The sequence below is a fragment of the Hyperolius riggenbachi genome, chromosome 10, assembly GCF_040937935.1.
Source record: "Hyperolius riggenbachi isolate aHypRig1 chromosome 10, aHypRig1.pri, whole genome shotgun sequence".
NCBI lineage: Eukaryota > Metazoa > Chordata > Amphibia > Anura > Hyperoliidae > Hyperolius > Hyperolius riggenbachi.
Window position 1 is genome coordinate 36,329,082 of NC_090655.1, and position 22,011 is coordinate 36,351,092.

The 22,011-nt window shown below is 48.4% G+C and overlaps 1 protein-coding gene across 2 annotated transcripts in view; it reads left to right on the top strand.

Annotated features, from left to right (window-relative positions):
• Positions 1-20,994, top strand: part of LOC137536357 (hexokinase HKDC1-like) — a 108,325-nt gene extending 87,331 nt beyond the window's left edge. For both annotated transcript variants that reach the window (XM_068258538.1, XM_068258539.1), the window contains exons 16-18: positions 11,517-11,672; positions 16,854-17,087; positions 20,131-20,994. In XM_068258538.1, the coding sequence (XP_068114639.1) occupies positions 11,517-11,672; positions 16,854-17,087; positions 20,131-20,302 (562 nt within the window). In that variant the 3' untranslated portion in view covers positions 20,303-20,994. The remainder of the gene's footprint in view (positions 1-11,516; positions 11,673-16,853; positions 17,088-20,130) is intronic.
• Positions 20,995-22,011: the final 1,017 nt, after the last annotated feature.

Consider the following 22,011-nt stretch of genomic DNA (forward strand, 5'->3'; position numbering starts at 1 on the left):
TGTTGTGTGAGACAGCAGGTTATTATAAGGAAGGGTAAAGGCCACTTAAAGGCTGACTGAAGTGAGGGGGATATGGAGGTCGGAAACGGATTGAAATGAAACGGGGCCCTAGGCAGTTTTTTGCCACCGCTTATGGTTACCTGGATTTTTTTTTTTTTTGTGCAAGATTTGATTTGACCATTATTCGCATATTTTTCAAAACAGGATAATGTCCTTTATCTGGGGTCGCAAAGGTCTTACCGCTTTCTCCAGATTAGACACAGGATTAACATCCTCCTCAAAGATGAAACTTCCCCCCCCCCCCCCCCCCCCTGGACCGCACCCCGTCTAATCTCCACAATCCATTCCTTCCTTACACATCCCAAAACAACCAATCCAACATGCCTATGCCACTAGATGGGAATCTGACCTAGAAGGAACCAAAGACAGGGAAGACTGGTCAGATATCTGGAGCAGAATATCCTGCTGCTCCAATAATTTGCATACAATTGAAGCAGCCTACAAACTTATGACCAAATGGTACCTGGTCCCAGCCAGGATAACTAAGGTCTTCCCCTCAGCTAACCCCTTTTTTTTCGGGGGTTGCAGAGTTACAGGAGATATGCTCCACACCTGGTGGTCCTGCCCTCGCCTTATTAGATTTTGGAACCAGGTTTATAGGCTATTGACTGTCCTGTTCCACAAACCAATCCCCAAAAATCCCTGGCAGGCTCTTTTACACAAGAAAATTAACACTCTCGCTACTCACCAAAATAAGTTGGCTTCCTTAGTCATTTCTGCAGCTACCATGACCATCGCAAAAAACTGGAAAAAAAAAACTCAGTAAACTTAGAGGAAGTTAAGACAAGAATGAACAACTATATGGTAAATGAAAAACTAGTATCCTGCATGATACCCACAAAAAAATTTGAAAGAATATGGGAGCCTTGGATCCAGCAAGAACACCCCACTATGGAGGACACTTTAATTACCAGGTTATGAGATGGATCCCGCCTCTCTCTCTCTCTCTTCTCTCTCTCTCTCTCTCTCTCTCTCTCTCTTCTACTACTTCTTCTAACTCTCATTTCCCTACATCTCCTAAATCTTCTTTTCTTTTCTTCCTTCCTCGCCCTTCACTTTTATTGCATTGGCAGGGGTTCCGCACGCCTTGTAGTGCGGACCCTCAAGACATCAATCCTGGCCAACTATCAATACCCTGGCCAAACCCTCCTCTACCCCCCACCCTACATAAAGTGTGCTCCAGATAGCTGGTTTTATACCTCTGGATCATACTTTGGATGGCTGAGATTTAAACTGGATTAAAATTGGACTTGGACTGAAAATGCCTAGCCTGCTAGGAGCTGACCTCAAACTTTGAAATTCTTCAACTTTCTTCAACCCTCAGCTCCTGATCCTTCTGTAAGTAACGGAAATGGCAAAAAACACCTTGTGAGCTTTCTATGTTATGACTATCCTATTTCTACATTTATTCCAAACTTTTTAAATTGAAACAAGGAACTGTCTTAATTTGTTTTAATCTGGAGCATCTCCTTTTTTTTCTGAGAAGTACAGCTTGCAAAAGACTCCTTCCCTTTGATCTCAGCAGGGTGTCTATCAGCTGTCCAAATGCCACCATTAAAATACTCAGCTGAGATGCTTATCTATATTGCAACCTCTGTTCCCAAGAAACTCTTACAAATAGATTCTGCTTTGATTACCCCTCTAAAATCCTTTGGGATTCTCAAGAAAACAAGGCGGGGGAAGAGGGGAGGAGGTGCAGGCACCCATAAATCAAAGCCAAAGCAATCATCACATATCTATAAATCAGCTGTATCAGTAAAGGACCCAGATAACAGAGACAGCTTCCACACTCCTGATTACAACCCCCAGCCAGGAGCTAGGAACACAGACCTCAAAGTTAAGGGAAACAACATTAAAGCAGTACTCTGCAATGCCAGGTCCATAAACAACAAAACAGCAGTTATTCATGATCTAATAGAGGCTTCAGATCTAGCTTTAATTACAGAGACATGGTTGGATCAGAACTCAGGACCCACTCTCGCAGCTGTGGTACAAGACAATTACTCAGTTTTACACTGTGAAAGGCAAAACCGCAAGGGCGGAGGATTAGCTCTGTGCTTCAAATCCAGTTTGAATATTAAACCCCTTGCTGTAGCCCCCACCCACTCTTTTGAATGTCTAGCAGCCCAGCTCTCAGCTGGAAAAAAAATAAACATACTGCTTGTCTACCGACCCCCTGACGCTGGCTCAGCTTTTCTCAAGGAAATAGCAGAACTTGTATCTTGCATAACACTGAAACACCCTAGGTGGATAATTCTTGGAGACTTTAACGCACGGGTCGATACACACTCTTCCCAATTTGGAACTAAGCTACTTCTCTCCGTGAATGAACTGGGCTTCTCTCAAGCCGTCAACCTCCCTACCCACAAAAAAGGACACACTTTGGACCTCATTTTCCATTCAGAACTCCTAATATCCAATGTGGAAATTGATCCAGTAGTTTGGTCAGACCACCACACTGTCCACTTCTCCTTTACAGCACCGGCTACAAAACACCAAGTGAAAGAACTAATAAAATATCGTTCCTTGAAAGGTTTGACACCACAACACCTTCAGAACAGCCTCAATCTAGGTGGACTGACAGATCACAACTTAGGCCTTGAATCCATGGTCCTTAAATATAACCACGATGTCTCAGCCGCTTTTGACGCCATAGCTCCCTTAAAGATTAAACGTTCCGCACCATTACATCACGCTCGCTGGTTTGACAACTCTATAAAGGAACTAAAGAAACCGGGACGCAGACTGGAACGAAGGTGGCGCAAACATCAGTCTCCTGATGACAAACTTTCCCTAATTGCTCACCTGGAAAAATATCAAACGATGATTAACAAAAAGAAGTCCTTATTCCTGTCTCACGAAATTGCAAATGCAGCCAACAGACCTGCCCAACTCTTCCGCACGGTTGACAGTCTCTGCAATCCATCTTGCAGGAAATCCAGCATCAGACCTTCACAGGAACTGTGCGAGAAATTTGCCCACTTCTTCTCAGACAAAGTCTCCTCCATACGATCTGCCATTCAATTCACAGCCCCAGAAACCCATGCAGAGCCATATAACAGGTGCAAAAATAGCCTACCACCATGGTCTGATTTTAAGGTAATCACTGAAAAAGACATCTTGGATATCCTCTCAAACCTTCGCCAGACTACCTGCGATCTGGACCCTGGCCCCACTAAGTTCATGTTGAAATGCCCTGAACTATTTACACCGGCATTCCACAAAATAGTCAACGGCTCCTTACAAGAAGGGTGGTTTCCCTCTACTCTGAAAGAAGCAATCGTCAGGCCTCTACTCAAGAAACCATCCTTAGACCCAGATGCTCTAAACAGCTACAGACCTGTCTCAAACCTCCCCTTTCTGGGAAAAGTTATTGAAAAGGCTGTCTACCTCCAACTTGAAGCCAGGCTCTCCAGAAACAACATCCTTGACCCCAGGGCCGTGCAGAGGATTCTTAAGGGGGGGGGGTGCTCAAATTTGAAAAAGGGGCCCTAATCGATAAATCGTGCTAAATTGTGTATGTCATACCCCTTCTCCAGAAAGCACTAGGCAGTCTTAACCCCCCACCACACACACACACACCTTTATAGAAGTATCAGGCAGCGTTTGTGTCTTCTTCCAACCAACTTCTTTGGTGCCACCACCCTCAAATCAGCAGTCATAGGTGCGCACTATTAGAGTGGGCACAGTGGAGCCTGATGTAGGCATGGATTCACCTTTCATTACTGGGACCTCTGTCCCTCTAGATCAGCACCCAAGCTTCTTTTCAGGCAAAGAAGCAGTGGTTGCCAATATGCAGTGGTTGCTAAGCATTAGTAGATGCAAAACTGCAGTAAGTGCCAAGGTGGAGTGGGTGCACAGATGCAGTGGGTGGTAAGACGCAAAGGTCCAGTTTGTGCTAATTTGCAGTGGGTGCCGAATTTGCCAAAGTACAGTCCGTGTCAAGCTGCTGTGGGTACCAAGGTCCAGTTTGTATTGTGTGTTTATTTGCAGTGGATGCTATGCTATATTGGGTGCTGAATGAGTAGCAGAAGGCGATAAACAATAGTGGGTGCCATGTGAGTGCTAATTGGTACAGGGAGCCATGTGAGTGTTGGACATGAGTGAGCAGGGAGTGCCATGTGTGGTCTGGATGTGTGCCATGGGAGAGAGCTGAGTCTCATATGGGTTCAGACCAAGGGTGGGTACTGGTTGCTATTTGAGTGCTGGCCATGGATGGGTACTAGGTGCATATAATGGCTTTGGAACTTTGTGCTGTGTGAGTACTATGCCATGTGGGTGTTGATTATGGGGGTTATAGGGTGTCATGTGGGTCTTAGGTGCAAATACTGAGTGCCAAGTGGGTACTGGGAGCGAGTACATGGTAACATCTGGGTAATGGGTGCTGGCTAGTGGGGTATTTGTTGTCATGTGAGTGCTAAATGCAGATGCTGGGTGCCATGTGGGTTCTGGGTGCTGACACAGGGTGTCATGTGGATTCTGGCTGTATGGGTTGGTGTCAAGCATCATGTAGGTGTTGATTGCAGTTACTCAAGCCCTTGTGAGTTCTGGGTGCAAGTACTGGATGTCATATGTGAGTGTTTGGTGTTTGTACTGGGCACCAAGTGGTGGCTTAGTGCAACTGGAACTACTGCAGATGAAACATGTGGGTGTTGGGTGCAGGTACATTGGTGCGACTACTTGGTGCATTGCCTGCACTAGGTGCTAGCTATGGGTGGGCATTGTGTGTCATGTGGATTCTGAGTGCAGGTACTTTGGGTGCTAGTACTGGTTTATGTGAGTTCAGATAATGTGCAAGTACTGTGCCAAGTGGGTGTGAGTACTGGGTGCCAGCTATAGGGTGAATGATGCAAGTACTAAGTGCCATATAGAGGTCGGATATAAGTATTGGGTGAAAGTTGCTTGGTGCAAGTGCTGGGTGCTTGCTATAGTGGGGGTTACTGGTTGAGTGTAATGTGGTCGCTGAATATTGGTGGGATTGCTGTGGGTGCAGGGAGTGGGAGGTCACTGTGGGTACTGCTATGAATAGCATAGTTGCTGCTGGGGGAGGTAGAGGTCAGTGTGGGTGCTGGGGGAGGTAGAGGTCAGTGTGGGTGCTGGGGGAAGGGTAGGTCACTGTGGGTTCTGTGGAAGGAAGAGGTCAGTATGAGTGCTGGAGGAAGGGGAGGTCACTGTGGGTGCTGGGAGAGGTCATTGTAGTTATTGGAGGAGGGAGTAGTTGTGGATGCTGTGTGTTGGGAGAGATCAGTGTGGGCGCTGCTTTTGGGATTGGAGGTCCCTGTAAGTGCTGCAGGGGACAGGAGGGTAGCCTCTGGGGGAGGGAAAGATCACTGTGGGTGCTGGGGGAAGGATAGGTCAGTGTGGGTGCTGGGGTAGGCAGGATCACTGCTAGATTTGGAGAAGGAGAGGTGATTGTGGGTGGTAGGTGAAGGGAGAGGTCACTGTGGGAGAGGTCACTGTGGGTGCTAGGTGGAGGGAGAGGTCACTGTGGGTGCTAGGTGGAGGGAGAGGTCACTGTGGGTGCTGGTGGAGGGAGAGGTCACTGTGGGTGCTGGTGGAGGGAGAGGTCACTGTGGGTGCTGGGGAAGGAGATGTCACTGTGGGTGCTAGGTGGAGGGAGAGGTCACTGTGGGAGGGAGAGGTCACTGTGGGAGGGAGAGGTCACTGTGGGTGCTGGTGGAGGGAGAGGTCACTGTGGGTGCTAGGTGGAGGGAAAGGTCATTGTGGGTGCTAGGTGGAGGGAGAGGTCACTGTGGAAGCTGGTGGAGGGAGAGGTCACTGTGGGTGCTAGGTGGAGGGAGAGGTCATTGTGGGTGCTAGGTGGAGGGAGAGGTCACTGTGGGAGGGAGAGGTCACTGTGGGAGGGAGAGGTCACTGTGGGAGGGAGAGGTCACTGTGGGTGCTAGGTGCAGGGAGAGGTCACTGTGGGTGCTGGTGGAGGGAGAGGTCACTGTGGGTGCTAGGTGGAGGGAGAGGTCACTGTGGGAGGGAGAGGTCACTGTGGGAGGGAGAGGTCACTGTGGGAGGGAGAGGTCACTGTGGGTGCTAGGTGGAGGGAGAGGTCACTGTGGGTGCTAGGTGCAGGGAGAGGTCACTGTGGGTGCTAGGTGGAGGGAGAGGTCACTGTGGGTGCTAGGTGGAGGGAGAGGTCACTGTGGGTGCTGGTGGAGGGAGAGGTCACTGTGGGTGCTAGGTGGAGGGAGAGGTCATTGTGGGTGCTAGGTGGAGGGAGAGGTCACTGTGGGAGGGAGAGGTCACTGTGGGAGGGAGAGGTCACTGTGGGAGATAGAGGTCACTGTGGGTGCTAGGTGCAGGGAGAGGTCACTGTGGGTGCTGGTGGAGGGAGAGGTCACTGTGGGTGCTAGGTGGAGGGAGAGGTCACTGTGGGTGCTAGGTGGAGGGAGAGGTCACTGTGGGTGCTGGTGGAGGGAGAGGTCACTGTGGGTGCTGGTGAAGGGAGAGGTCACTGTGGGTGCTGGGGAAGGAGATGTCACTGTGGGTGCTAGGTGGAGGGAGAGGTCACTGTGGGAGGGAGAGGTCACTGTGGGAGGGAGAGGTCACTGTGGGTGCTGGTGGAGGGAGAGGTCACTGTGGGTGCTAGGTGGAGGGAGAGGTCATTGTGGGTGCTAGGTGGAGGGAGAGGTCACTGTGGGTGCTGGTGGAGGGAGAGGTCACTGTGGGTGCTAGGTGGAGGGAGAGGTCATTGTGGGTGCTAGGTGGAGGGAGAGGTCACTGTGGGTGCTGGTGGAGGGAGAGGTCACTGTGGGTGCTAGGTGGAGGGAGAGGTCATTGTGGGTGCTAGGTGGAGGGAGAGGTCACTGTGGGTGCTGGTGGAGGGAGAGGTCACTGTGGGTGCTGGTGGAGGGAGAGGTCACTGTGGGTGCTAGGTGGAGGGAGAGGTCATTGTGGGTGCTAGGTGGAGGGAGAGGTCACTGTGGGTGCTGGTGGAGGGAGAGGTCACTGTGGGTGCTAGGTGGAGGGAGAGGTCACTGTGGGTGCTGGGGAGGGAGAGGTCACTGTGGGTGCTAATTGGAGGGAGAGGTCCCTGTGGGTGCTGGGGGAAGGATAGGTCAGTGTGGGTGCTGGGGTAGGCAGGATCACTGCTAGATTTGGGGAAGGAGAGGTGATTGTGGGTGGTAGGTGAAGGGAGAGGTCACTGTGGGAGGGAGAGGTCACTGTGGGTGCTGGGGAAGGAGATGTCACTGTGGGTGCTAGGTGGAGGGAGAGGTCACTGTGGGTGCTAGGTGGAGGGAGAGGTCACTGTGGGTGCTGGGGAAGGAGATGTCACTGTGGGTGCTAGGTGGAGGGAGAGGTCACTGTGGGTGCTAGGTGGAGGGAGAGGTCACTGTGGGTGCTAGGTGGAGGGAGAGGTCACTGTGGGTGCTAAGTAAAGGAAGAGGTCACTGTGGGTGCTGGGGAAGGAGATGTCACTGTGGGTGCTAGGTGGAGGGAGAGGTCACTGTGGGTGCTGGGGAAGGAGATGTCACTGTGGGTGCTAGGTGCAGGGAGAGGTCACTGTGGGTGCTAGGTGGAGAGAGAGGTCACTGTGGGTGCTGGGGGAGGGAGAGGTCACTGTGGGTGCTAGGTGGAGGGAGAGGTCACTGTGGGTGCTGGGGAAGGAGATGTCACTGTGGGTGCTAGGTGCAGGGAGAGGTCACTGTGGGTGCTAGGTGGAGGGAGAGGTCACTGTGGGTGCTAGGTGGAGGGAGAGGTCACTGTGGGTGCTAGGTGGAGGGAGAGGTCACTGTGGGTGCTAGGTGCAGGGGGAGGTCACTGTGGGTGCTAGGTGGAGGGAGAGGTCACTGTGGGTGCTGGGGAAGGAGATGTCACTGTGGGTGCTAGGTGCAGGGAGAGGTCACTGTGGGTGCTAGGTGGAGGGAGAGGTCACTGTGGGTGCTAGGTGCAGGGAGAGGTCACTGTGGGTGCTAGGTGGAGGGAGAGGTCACTGTGGGTGCTGGGGAGGGAGAGGTCACTGTGGGTGCTAATTGGAGGGAGAGGTCCCTGTGGGTGCTGGGGGAAGGATAGGTCAGTGTGGGTGCTGGGGTAGGCAGGATCACTGCTAGATTTGGGGAAGGAGAGGTGATTTTGGGTGGTAGGTGAAGGGAGAGGTCACTGTGGGAGGGAGAGGTCACTGTGGGTGCTGGGGAAGGAGATGTCACTGTGGGTGCTAGGTGGAGGGAGAGGTCACTGTGGGTGCTAGGTGGAGGAAGAGGTCACTGTGGGTGCTGGGGAAGGAGATGTCACTGTGGGTGCTAGTTGGAGGGAGAGGTCACTGTGGGTGCTAGGTGGAGGGAGAGGTCACTGTGGGTGCTAGGTGGAGGGAGAGGTCACTGTGGGTGCTGAGTAAGGGAGAGGTCACTGTGGGTGCTGGGGAAGGAGATGTCACTGTGGGTGCTAGGTGGAGGGAGAGGTCACTGTGGGTGCTGGGGAAGGAGATGTCACTGTGGGTGCTAGGTGCAGGGAGAGGTCACTGTGGGTGCTAGGTGGAGAGAGAGGTCACTGTGGGTGCTGGGGGAGGGAGAGGTCACTGTGGGTGCTAGGTGGAGGGAGAGGTCACTGTGGGTGCTAGGTGGAGGGAGAGGTCACTGTGGGTGCTGAGTAAGGGAGAGGTCACTGTGGGTGCTGGGGAAGGAGATGTCACTGTGGGTGCTAGGTGCAGGGAGAGGTCACTGTGGGTGCTAGGTGGAGGGAGAGGTCACTGTGGGTGCTGGGGGAGGGAGAGGTCACTGTGGGTGCTGGGGGAGGGAGAGGTCACTGTGGGTGCTGGGAAAGGAGATGTCACTGTGGGTGCTAGGTGCAGGGAAAGGTCACTGTGGGTGCTAGGTGGAGGGAGAGGTCACTGTGGGAGGGAGAGGTCACTGTGGGTGCTAGGTGGAGGGAGAGGTCACTGTGGGTGCTAGGTGCAGGGAGAGGTCACTGTGGGTGCTAGGTGGAGGGAGAGGTCACTGTGGGTGCTAGGTGGAGGGAGAGGTCACTGTGGGTGCTAGGTGGAGGGAGAGGTCACTATGGGTGCTAGGTGCAGGGAGAGGTCACTGTGGGTGCTAGGTGGAGGGAGAGGTCACTGTGGGTGGTAGGTGGAGGGATTGGTCACTGTGGGTGCTAGGTGGAGGGAGAGGTCACTGTGGGTGCTGGGAAGGGAGAGGTCACTGTGGGTGCTAGGTGGAGGGAGAGGTCACTGTGGGTGCTGGGGAGGGAGAAGTCACTGTGGGTGCTAGGTGGATGGTGAGGCCCCTGTGGGTGAGGGAGAAGTCACTATGAGTGCTTGGGGAGGTAGTGGTCAGTATGGGTCCTAGGTGGAGGGTGAGGTCAGTATGCCACACTAGGATTCCTATCCAGGCCTCTTCACCTGAAAGTGCCTCAGGCGGAGCTTCTCGCGGGTGGGCGGGGCTTACCGCGGTAGGGGGCGGGGCTTATTTTGCGCGATCAGAGGGGCCTTTTTTGCTGATTTTAAAAAGGGGGGTGCCTGGGCACCCAGAGCACCCCCCTCTGCACGTGCCTGCTTGACCCTCTTCAATCTGGTTTCAGGAAATATCACAGCTGTGAAACAGCCCTCACCCAGATTTGCAATGATCTGCTCATTGCAAGAGACAAGGGTCAATGTTCCATCCTGATTTTGCTCGACCTCTCAGCGGCTTTTGACACAGTCGATCATGAAATCTTACTCAACAGGCTACAAGAGTACTGTGGCATAGATGGCATTGTTCTCCGGTGGTTCAACTCCTTCCTGGCTGGCAGAACACAAAGGGTAGCCTTAGGGCCCTTCCTCTCCAACCCTGTACCACTAAAATACGGTGTACCTCAGGGCGCAATATTATCCCCTTTACTGTTCACCATATACATGCTGCCACTTGGAGAAATCATACAAAATCATTGCTATGCTGATGACACCCAGCTATATTTGTCATTCAAACCTGATGTCACAGACCCTACTCCACAAATAAACGCATGCTTAGCTGAGCTTCAGGAGTGGATGAATAATAATTGGCTAAAACTTAATGCTGACAAAACTGAGGTTCTTGTTATCGAGGGCCAGGGCTCAACAGCAAAGCAGCTCCAGTCTCAACCAACACCGCTAAGGATAGGGAGCTCAGACCTGAACAACTCAGACTGTGTGCGCAGCCTGGGAGTACTGATTGATGGGAAATTAAGCTTCAGGAATCAAATCTCAGCTGTTGTGAAACATTCCTTCTTTCACCTAAGGAATATTGCAAGGATTAAACACCTAATTCCTTCAGAGGATCTTCCAACCCTAGTTCATGCCTTCGTCACATCAAGGTTAGACTACTGCAACGTCCTCTACACAGGCCTGCATAAGAAAGACTTACGCCGCCTGCAATTAGTACAGAATACCGCCGCAAGGCTGTTAACGAGCCAACCCCGCCATTGCCACATAACACCAACCCTGAGCTCACTCCACTGGCTACCGATAAAATGGAGAATTCTGTTTAAGATTGGCTTACTGACATTCAAATCCTTGCACAATCTGGGCCCTGGATACCTGAAGGACTTGTTGCAACTACATCACCCCCCCCCCCCCCACAATCTTAGATCAAAAGGACGTAACACCTTGGTCACCCCCAGAGTCCACCTCAAAACCTTTGGAGACAGAGCCTTTTGTCATGCTGCCCCTACACTTTGGAACTCCCTGCCACACCCAATCAGGACAGCCCCATCCCTGGAAGCATTTAAGTCTAAACTGAAAACCTACCTTTTCAGTCTGGCATTCATGAACATCTGACTATCTCCTCTGTAACACAACCCAGCCTGAAACCCTGTATTAATCTGAGACACAGCTATGCGCTTTGAGTCCTATGGGAGAAAAGCGCTTTACAAATGTTATTGTATTGTATTGTATTGTATTGTATACTTGAGCTTATCATTTGACATCTCCTCTCCCTCCCGTCCTTACACTGGGTTTTATTTTCTTTATCCCATCTCTGATGTTCACAACTGTGCATGGTAACTGTTGCATGAACCTTGGATTCCTATATCCTACATAAATTTGGAACATTGAATACCTTCCTCTTCTCCATTGCATTATATACTTAGTTCAGGTTCTTCTGATTGTTGAGAGTATTATTTCAATACAGTGTTACCTCGTTGTCTTGTCTTTTCATGAAAAGTTGTTAAAACCCCATGTTTTGTAACCTTAACATGAACATTTCAATAAAAACTTTGAAAACAGAAAAAGGAAATAAATATGGCAGCCTCCATATTCTCACTTCAGTTGTCCTTTAAATGTCATGGTGAAAAAGTATGCTACTTATTTATCAAGCGTCTATCTAAAATTAGAATAGAAGTAAATAGGCCTCTGGACTACTCATTTCAGAATCCCAAGTTCAGCCAGTGTAGGACCAAATATGGTAGTTCTTCCTCTGCTATAGCTGCATTGCCAAACACAGTTCCTGATGCAATATAAATACGTTTGTGTTTTTTGTTTTGTCTTGTTTTTTTAGATATGAGAAGATGACCAGTGGCATGTACCTCGGAGAAATTGTGAGACAGATTTTGATTGACCTAACCAAACGAGGCCTCTTATTTCGTGGACAAATATCTGAAAGGCTGAGGACAAAAGGGATATTTGAAACAAAATTTCTGTCTCAGATTGAAAGGTTTTTTTATTTGCGTTTTACCCATTTTTATTAATTGCTATAATAACATATAATTGAGTGATGTTATATCAAGAAAAAAAAATAAGTTAAACGAATGGAAAATCCCCGATCCCAAATATGGGAATCGCGGCCCATGAAAGGTAGACTTAAAAGCGGAATCTTAAATAAGTAGATTGACAGACTGCAGAAGAATAAGGTCAACATAAATACTTCAACATAAACTGTGATATAAACATGACAACAATCATAAAAAACACCACATTCATATAATGCATGTAATACAAGTAAGGTGGGAGCCAAAAATTGCAGTTACAGGATGCGCAAAAGTCTGTTCTGAGGTGTTGCCTTCATGACCTGCAGATGGGAATCCATGATATGCTAATAGACTAGTTCTTAGGGACAATTCTGGAATGATGCATCCTGGGGAACCATACTTGCTCACTTAAAGCTGAATTAGGGCTGGTTCAGACGGACGTTGGTTGGCATCGCGGCGGCAATGCGTTCGGGCTTTCAGCAGCGTTCGCGTTGCGTTTGCGGTTTTTCTTCCCCTAGGGGGACATTACCCGTGGCGGTTAACCGCTCCTTGAACGCCAGGGAAAATCGGGACCCAGCGCCGCGTTCGTGCAAACGCGCGTAAAAGCTTGGTACAAACGCTCCCATTCACTTGAATGGGAGCGTTTAACGTCAAGCCCCGAATGCTGGAGGTAAACGCTCTGCAAGCGTCCGTCTGAACCAGCCCTTATTCCATTCTGTGTTTAGAAGAAAAAATTATAGTTAGCATTGCTTTTTAGTTAGACTGCTGCTTTTTAGTTACAGGGCTTTTTAGTGCATTTTAGTCCACTATACTCTCCTAGAACTGTTCACCATGAGCTGTCAATCCATGCAATGCACTGATGAGGAACAAAAAGACAGAAACAGGCTGTATGCATGTTGGATTGATGTGGCTCTGTAAAATGTATAAGCTATAGGCTCACTATACACAAGTGGCTTTGAATGTGTGCCTGGCTTAAAGAGAAGATTTGCACATTTGAGAGTGGTGCATCATGGGAAACCATACTTGCTCACTTAAAGATGAATTCTTGCAAATATGAATTATACTCCAAATCCTGATTTCTGGAGGATCTTCAAAAAAAAACCTCCCCAAAAAACATTTTGGTTATCTTGGCTGCATACGTGTAAAAATAGCACTAAGAAATGATGGTGCATATTGTAGCCAAAATTAGATGTATTTGAAAATGGTCAGTATCTCAGAGCAGCACAAGACTGAAGCTGAAGATCGGCATCATCTGAGCAGCATCTCGAAGCTCGTCATCTCAGAGCCTGGCAAAGTTGAAGATCTCATGTGGCGAGGCTGCTAGAGATTGGCAATAGCGTTGGCACCAGTGCAAGAGATATTTATGCCCTATGGCCAAACCATAGTTACCCGGTCCAGCAGAGCGCTGTTTCGTCTATGTAGCGCTGCAATGCATCACCAGGCTGTGTGCCGCTACATTTTCCATTCCAAAGCAGCTGTTGCAGTTGTCAGTCCACAGTTCCTTTCAAGGAATAGAGCTGCAAATCTAATTGTCAATCTTCATCCAATAAGCCTGTAATATTTAAAGTCCTGCAGCCCAACACTTTCAGACTGCAGCAAGCCTCCCTCTTCCTGTCTGAAAATCTGACTTGGGGATCCAGCATGAATATAAGACAAATACAAGACAAGACAAATAACATTTATTTGTGGGAGAGTAGGCAGGCACTCGGGGACAGCTGCGAATTACTGACAGACAAAAAATATACATCCAGTGGAACTATGTGCTCAGGACAGCAGGTATAAGATATACAAAACTTGAAAAGACAGGAAATGTCCGGCACTATGGTTCATGGTTTATTCATGCAGCAAAACAAAGGAGACGTGCTGTGGCAGTGACAACATAAAGTGCGGTAACATGTGAGATGCTTGACATCACAAGGCATGAACGTCACTAAACCGTCTATGCTGTACCTGGATGTGTTGGAGGTGGCTGGTGTGGGCGCCAGAGGGTGCACGGTCCCTACGACCGTTTCGCAAGGCGGTTGCCGAGCTTCTTCTGAGGTGTGCACTAAGTGTGTGGAACAAAGGCGGAACTAGATATACGTCTGTGCAGGACGTACTTCCGTGCCGCTAAAAGGATCCGCCCTCTCTCATTTGATTGGTCCAATGCTCCAGCTCCAATAGAGAGCTGGAGCTCCATCTCTATTGGAGCTGGAGCATTGGACCAATCAAATGAGAGAGGGCGGATCCTTTTAGCGGCACGGAAGTACGTCCTGCACAGACGTATATCTAGTTCCGCCTTTGTTCCACACACTTAGTGCACACCTCAGAAGAAGCTCGGCAACCGCCTTGCGAAACGGTCGTAGGGACCGTGCACCCTCTGGCGCCCACACCAGCCACCTCCAACACATCCAGGTACAGCATAGACGGTTTAGTGACGTTCATGCCTTGTGATGTCAAGCATCTCACATGTTACCGCACTTTATGTTGTCACTGCCACAGCACGTCTCCTTTGTTTTGCTGCATGAATAAACCATGAACCATAGTGCCGGACATTTCCTGTCTTTACAAATAACATTTATATTGCACTTTTCTCCTTGCGGACTCAAAGCGCCAGAGCAGAGCAGCAGCCACTAGGGCGCTCCTACTGAATTAGTGCTGGCTTACTGAACAGGCAGAGCCGAGATTCGAACCCTGGTCTCCTGTGTCAGAGGCAGAGCCCTTAACCATTACACCATCATACCTCTGTGCTTACCCACGGTAGCTTTGCCTTAGATCAGGTATCCCTTAACTTTGTTTTAAAGAGCTGTCATAAATATATAATTTAAAAGTAAATGGTACAGGTCTGATGTCTGAGGAGTCTGTAGTACGATCATTTGGTTTTGGGAAGTGGGGGTGAGGGGGTAAGAGCAGGCATTTAAAGATTGCCAAGGAGGAGACAAACAATGCCAAACAGTGCAACTTTTTTTTAGTAAGCCTTTTTAATCATAGTTAATTACAAATGAAGTTCTATTGTATAGAAGCTGTGCCTTAACTTTGACTGTAACTGAATTTTTATGTTTTTGCAAGAAGGACAGCTCCATCAATGGACGTGTTTAAATCCAGACTGAAAACCCACCTGTTCAGTTTGGCATTCACAGAAATATAATTTTTGCTGTTAATAATTTATCCTACTACCAGTTACTGAATTGCTAAAGAATGTTTCTCCTCTGTATGTCAGTGTATATAAGCTGTGTTTTTCAGTTTTGGTCAGGAACCAGTCCGACGAAGGCTTTTTATAAGTCGAAAGCTCACTGTTTATCCATCTCTAAGTTAGCCAATAAATGGTATCATCCTGATTCAAAACATCTTGCTTTTACTCATGGCTAACACGGTACAACACTTTACTGCTTCTACTTTACTGAATCTGAAAGAGCCTAAGCGCTTTGAGTCCTATGGGAGAAAAGCACTATAGAAATGTTATTGTTATCAGTTGGTTAGCAGTACATGACAAGACACAGAACATTCAGTGGCTGGATGGTGTAATGGTTAAGGGCTCTGCCTCTGACACAGGAGACCTGGGTTCAAATCTCAACTCTGCCTGTTCAGTAAGCCTGTACCTATTCAGTAAGGAGTTTCTTGGGCAAGTCTCCTTAAAGGGAAGGTCCAAGCAAAATAAAAAAATGAGTTTCACTTACCTGTGGCTTCTACCAGCCCCATGCAGCCATCCTGTGCCCTCGTAGTCACTCACTGCTGCTCCAGTCTCCCGCTGCCAGCTTGCCGACCTCGGAGGTCAGCAGGCCGCATTGTGTACATTTTTACGCATTCCCGCTGGTGCAGGAACATTAACACATACATTTTTACGCATTAGTGGTTCAATGCGTAAAAATTTACGCATTGAACTAGTAACGCGTAAAAATGTATGTGTTAATGTTCCTGCACTAGCGGGAATGCGTAAAAATGTACACAATGCGGCCTGCTGACCTCCGAGGTCGGCAAGCTGCCAGCGGGGGACTGGAGCAGCAGTGAGTGACTACGAGGGCACAGGATGGCTGCAGGGGGCTGGGAGAAGCCCCAGGTAAGTGAAACTCATTTTTTTATTTTGCTTGGACCTTCCCTTTAACACTGCTACTGCCTACTGAGTGCGCTCTAGTGGCTGCCTCGCAAGCGCTTTGAGTCGACAGGAGAAAGGCGCTATACAAATACTGCAATTATTATATTGCGCTTTTTCTCCTGGTGGACTTAAAGCGCCAGAGCTGCAGCTAACTGGGGCGCGCTGTATTGGCGGTAGCAGTGTTTGGGAGTCTTGCCCAAGGTCTTCTCACAGCACAGGTGCGGGCTTAGTGAACATGAAGAGCCGAGATTCGAACCCAGGTCTCCTGTGCCAGAGGTAGAGCCCTAAACCAGCCACAACTACATGACACGTGTACAGTAGGGATAGGCTATCAGTACAGTACTGAATTCATAATTAAAATGAGCCTTAATCGCCGCAGCTGTGCGGCTGGATGACTAGGGGTTATTTACCCACAATTCCGCCATCCTGCATGCACTCCAAATAGCTTGCACGCGTCCTATTGGGCGCGTTGCAAGCCTCACCACGGCGCACTTCCTCCTTCCGGCTGCTGCAATTAAGGCTCATTTCAATTACAAATTCAAGTCTTAAGGACTCCTGATTACTCGTGACTAGAGATGGCCCGAACCGTTCGCCGGGCGAATCTCTATGTGGCCTGTACTACTTCCGGGTCGCTATGACTCGGAGAAGTACACCTGCGCTGGCCCGGCGGTGCGCGTACTAGATCACGCTCCTGTTGCCGGGCACTTTCTGCGCATGAGCGTGACATCACTCATGGCGTCACACACATGCGCAGAAAGTGCCCGGCAACAGGAGCGCAATTTAGGACCCGCACCGCCGGGCCAGCACAGGCGTACTTCTCCGGGTCATAGCGACCTGGAAGTAGTACAGGCCACATAGAGACAGAGATGTTCGCCGGCGAACGGTTCGGGAACCGTTCGCGACATCTCTACTTGTGACCCATCCCTATTGTACAGTGGTCACAGTTGTAAATTTTTGCTTAGTATAGTTTGGTTTTCAGTGTGGTACTTTCATAAAGCGTGTTTTCATTTTCCCTGGATATATCTCTGTGCATGCCCAGCTCACCTGACACAGCATATCTGTTTTCTCTATCCAGTGATAGGTTGGCCCTCTTGCAGGTGAGGAAGATCCTGCAGCAGCTGGGGTTGGACAGCACTTGTGATGACAGTATCATTGTGAAGGAAGTCTGTGGTGTCGTATCAACGAGAGCAGCAAAGTTATGTGGAGCCGGTCTGGCAGCCGTTGTAGATAAAATAAGAGAAAACCGGGGCCTGGATCACCTCAAAACTACTGTTGGTGTTGATGGGACCCTCTACAAGCTGCATCCACAGTAAGTTATTGACATTACTGTCACGCGTGAAGTCACCAAAAAATGCGTCTAACTCTTACATTTCATTGACCCTAAATTCAATTCATTTTTTTCCTCTCACGTTTTCTCCAAGGACTGACCCGGCACCCTAGTCTCACACTAACCATCTCTCCTACTGCCTAACACTAACCCCACGGTGATCAAACAACCCTAATTAGTAGCTGATCTGCTTTTGTAAGTACTAGTTTTCTACAAATAGAGGATCAGCTAGTGTAACTCAACCCCACATAGTAGTCGATTGGCTGCTACTTTAGCTGATTGGCTTTTAGAATCGGCATTGGGCACCCAACTAACCGCCTGGCCAATACAGATAATGTACATTGATGTTTTTTAGGTGCCTGCCAATCCCAGCACCCAAATGAGCTGATCCACATAACGGATTTATATATTCCTAGCTTTTCTATTCTCCTTTGTGCTGCTATGAGCCATGGTGTGTCCTGCATTGCTTTCCAGGACATAACGATATATCATAGGGCCGCCAGCAAAACTTTCACTCAGAGCAGCCAGACAAGTGGGAGATTTTAATGCACGGCATCGGGGGGGGGGGGGGGGGGGCACATTTACAGTTGGAGGACAGCAGTCAGGGGTTGCATTGCATTTCTCATGCGTCTCGATATCGCACCCCGTTTCCATTGCGCACCCGATTAACCAAGTTGGCCAAAAGATGCCTGTTGTGGGCCCTTGCCACCTCCATCAGTCTAAAATTGGTTTGAGGAACATCAATCAGAGGTTAAACTGCTTCCATGGTCATCTCAGTCCACTGAACCCAATCCTATTGAGCATCGAAAGATCATATCAAAGCTTGGAAACACCACATTCCAATCTGACCCAACTAAGAGCTTCCATTGTGTCAGTATGGTCCAACTTTCCTTAGCAACAATATCAGCATCTTGTTGAGTCCATGCCAAGAAGAATATTGGATGTGATCAGAGATGAAGGTGGGCCAACTTGTTATTAGAGATTGTCTCTAATTTTTTGACCACTCAATGTGGATTCCTAAATCTAGCCCTATTGTTACCCTACACCTGATACTACTTGTCTCTTCTTGTCATAAATTCCTAAATCTAGCCCTACTGTAAGCACTACGTCTAACGATATTCTTCCTTTAGCGTAACTTCCTAAATCTAGCGCTGCTGTAAGCACTACGTCTAACGATATTCTTCCTTTCTTGTCGTAACTACCTAAATCAAGCCCTACTGTAAGCACTACGTCTAACGATATTCTTCCTTTCTTGTCGTAACTTCCTAAATCAAGCCCTACTGTAAGCACTACGTCTAATGATATTCTTCCTTTCTTGTCGTAACTTCCTAAATCAAGCCCTACTGTAAGCACTACGTCTAATGATATCCTTCCTTTCTTGTCGTAACTTCCTAAATCAAGCCCTACTGTAAGCACTACGTCTAACGATATTCTTCCTTTCTTGTCGTAACTACCTAAATCAAGCCCTACTGTAAGCACTACGTCTAACGATATTCTTCCTTTCTTGTCGTAACTTCCTAAATCAAGCCCTACTGTAAGCACTACGTCTAATGATATTCTTCCTTTCTTGTCGTAACTTCCTAAATCAAGCCCTACTGTAAGCACTACGTCTAATGATATTCTTCCTTTCTTGTCGTAACTTCCTAAATCAAGCCCTACTGTAAACCCCACGCCTAACACTGCCCATCCCTTCTTGCTGTAAATTCTTAAAGAATACCAGATGCAAAAGCATCTGGTAAAAACTAAACCTGTACTGGGTAGGGGGGCATAATCAAATACTCACCATGCCTCCCAGTCCCCTCCATCCCCCACCGCTCTTCTCTGGTCCGTTCTGTTGTCCTGGGCGACTTCAGCGACTCCAAACTCGGAATACTACGCTGCGCATGCGCAGTATGTCTGTTCCGCTCCCCTGTGTCCGCATAGTGACATCACAGGACAGGAGCGTGCTTGTTCCTGTGACCGGGCGTGAGAGCTGATTGGAGATGCGAGGGGAGCGAGCACACTACTGTCCTGTGACGTCACTCAGCGCAGCCACAGGAGAGCAGAATGGACATACTCCGCATGCACGGCGCAGTATGTCCGGGCTTGGAGTCGCTGAAGTCGCCCAGGACAATGGAACGGACCAGAGAAGAGCAACGGGGGACGGAGGGGAATTGGAGGCACAGTGAGTATTTGATTATGCCCCCCTACCCAGTACAGGTTTGGAGTTGCCGAAGTTGCCTGAGACAACGGGACAGACCAGAGAAGATCGGGCTTTAGCTATGTCTGGTGCCCAAATTAAACACTGGGTGCTGCAACTGCGGCATATTACCTAGCACAGAGCTCAAATGACAAACCGTAAAGGAAGGGAGGTGACTAATTAGCTGTGCACTCTGCAGCGGCACTAATGACAGAGAAACTAGTGACAGGGATTACTCTGGCAATGCACAGATGGAGAAACACGATAGTTGGTTGAGTGACAATGGGAGCAAAGTCTCTTTTGTCTCATAGCCGACTCAACCATTTTTGGCTTTTCTATAGAGTAAAAAGGAGGCTCGATCATATACAGTAAGCATACCTCCCAACTTTTTAAGATAAAAAAGAGTGACGGTTAAGCAATGCCTCTGCCACACCCCTAACCACGCCCCAGACACACCCCTAGTCACACATACCATAAATTTTTCATACAAAAAATATTCCATTTTATAATTTAAACCACACCGGTCCTTTCTATCCTGGTTCATTAGCCTTCATATTAACATTTGAAAATAAGAAATATATCAATTTAAAGGATGAGGATAACACTTAGAGTCAATTAAACACCGGTTTCAGTAGAAAAATAGATATATTTACCTAGATCTATACATCCGTTCTGAAAGAGGGACAAATGAGGAGGACAGAGGGACAGGGTTCCCAAAGAGGGACTGTCCCTCCAATAGAGGAACAGTTGGGAGCTATGCAGTAAGTAGATTTAGTAAGTTATGCTACAGTTATAGCAAGCAAGTAAATGCTTCCAAATGTGTAACCAGTTCTTGTCTCCATTTAGTTTCTCCAGGATCTTGGAGGACACTGTGAAGAAACTGTCCCCAAACTGTGATGTGACATTCCTGCTGTCTGAGGACGGGAGTGGGAAGGGAGCTGCACTCATCACTGCTGTGGCCAAACGATTTGACAGTCAGGAGGAAGAGGAAAAGGCTTCTAATGAATTAGATGCTTAAAACTTAAATAAAAGCAATGCTGTTCCCTTACTGTTGGCCCTATTAAGGGTCCTTTTACAATGAACATTGCAAACGCACTGTGGATGCGATCAGAATGTTTTCTTTTATAATGTATAAATGAATATTGTAAGAAATAAGCAATTTTATTCCTCTTTAATGCAAAGGCAGAAAAAAATGCATCTGTTTGCATTTCGGGTAAAATTAGCACCCCAATAACTGTTTATTACGATGCGATTGGCAAATCGATTGCGATACGAAAAATGGATTGAAATGCGGACAGTGGAAAAGTGCCCTAAGTGACAATACAAGGAAAAGTATTTAGTTTGAAGATCCATCCCACAAGTGTCATAGCACCGGCCCAACAACAATGGAGGAAAATGGAGGTGCAGACTTAAAGGGGAACCTGAGATGAAACGAAACAAAAAATTCATACATACCTGGATCTTCCTTCGGCTTGATCGCTCCCTCTGCGCCATCCTCCACTTCCTGGATCTTCTGTAAGGGCACCCAGTAACTTTGGTCAGTCGGGGCTTGCTGCGCATGCGCGGCCCGCCGCCGGGAGCTTTCTGCATCTGGGCATTACTAGTGCGCAGGCGCAGAACTCTCCTGGCCGTGGGAGCAAGTCGGGGCAGTGCACGGGCCTGCACTGCGCATACACTGACTGGTGAAAGTTACCGGAAGCCCTTACGGAAGATGCATGAGGTGGAGGACAGCGCAGAGGGGGAGCGATCAAGCTGAAGGGGGCTGGAAGAAGACCCAGGTGTGATCAGTGTACAGATTTGCAGCTCTGCATATCAACCCATTCTGACAGGTGGAGTAGCAGTCGATCAAAGTAGGAAATACAATAGTGGTCAAATTAATATCTGGCTCGGCAGATCCCAGAGGTGTAGCTACGTTTGCTAGTTTGCCACCAGGTTACTGATCACTTCAGATAACAAACATCTAGTATGTGTACATAGCTTAGAAGACTATTTTGCAGTGGTCCAAGACCTGAGATAATATTTGTGGTAAGCTCCTCCCCTTTCCACACATGAAATTCAAGTTTTCGTTGTTGCCTGGACCAGCCCATCACTGATGTGTGTGGGGTGCAGACACAAGACAGGTTCATGAGTCGCTACTTTAGGAAAAACTGCTCATGATGCATCCGATACCAACAACATTTTCTGGAGTAGTGATAGAGTTGACAATACACCCCTGTGCTAGCAAGTATTGCCTTCTTCCATGTACTATGCCTACTGTCATAATAAGATGAAGTGCCAAAAAGTTTGACTTTGTATTGCCCCCTTTTTTATATGGTTTACCTTCATATTTGATACATCCTATTGGTTGTTGACCTTATTAAATTTCTGTATGACTTTAAATGTGTGTATTTCATTTTCACCTGATGTGACATAGGGGCTGATTCACTAAGCTTTTTTTGTGGAATTATCTCATCCTACTTATTAACACAATGTATCTCTCCTTAAATGACTTAACTCATGATTTTTCTCCAGGGCGGTTTTTAGGCTGAATAGCTCCCAGTATAGGTAGCCAGGTATAGGTGCCCCCAATATAGGTAACTAAGTATATGTGCCCCCGGTATAGGTAACCTGGTATAGGTGCCCCCAGTGTAGGTAGCCAGGTATTGGTGCCTCCCAGTATAGGTAGCCAGGTATAGGTGCCGCCTAGTATAGTTAGCCTGGTGTAGGTGCCCCCAGTATAGGTAGCTA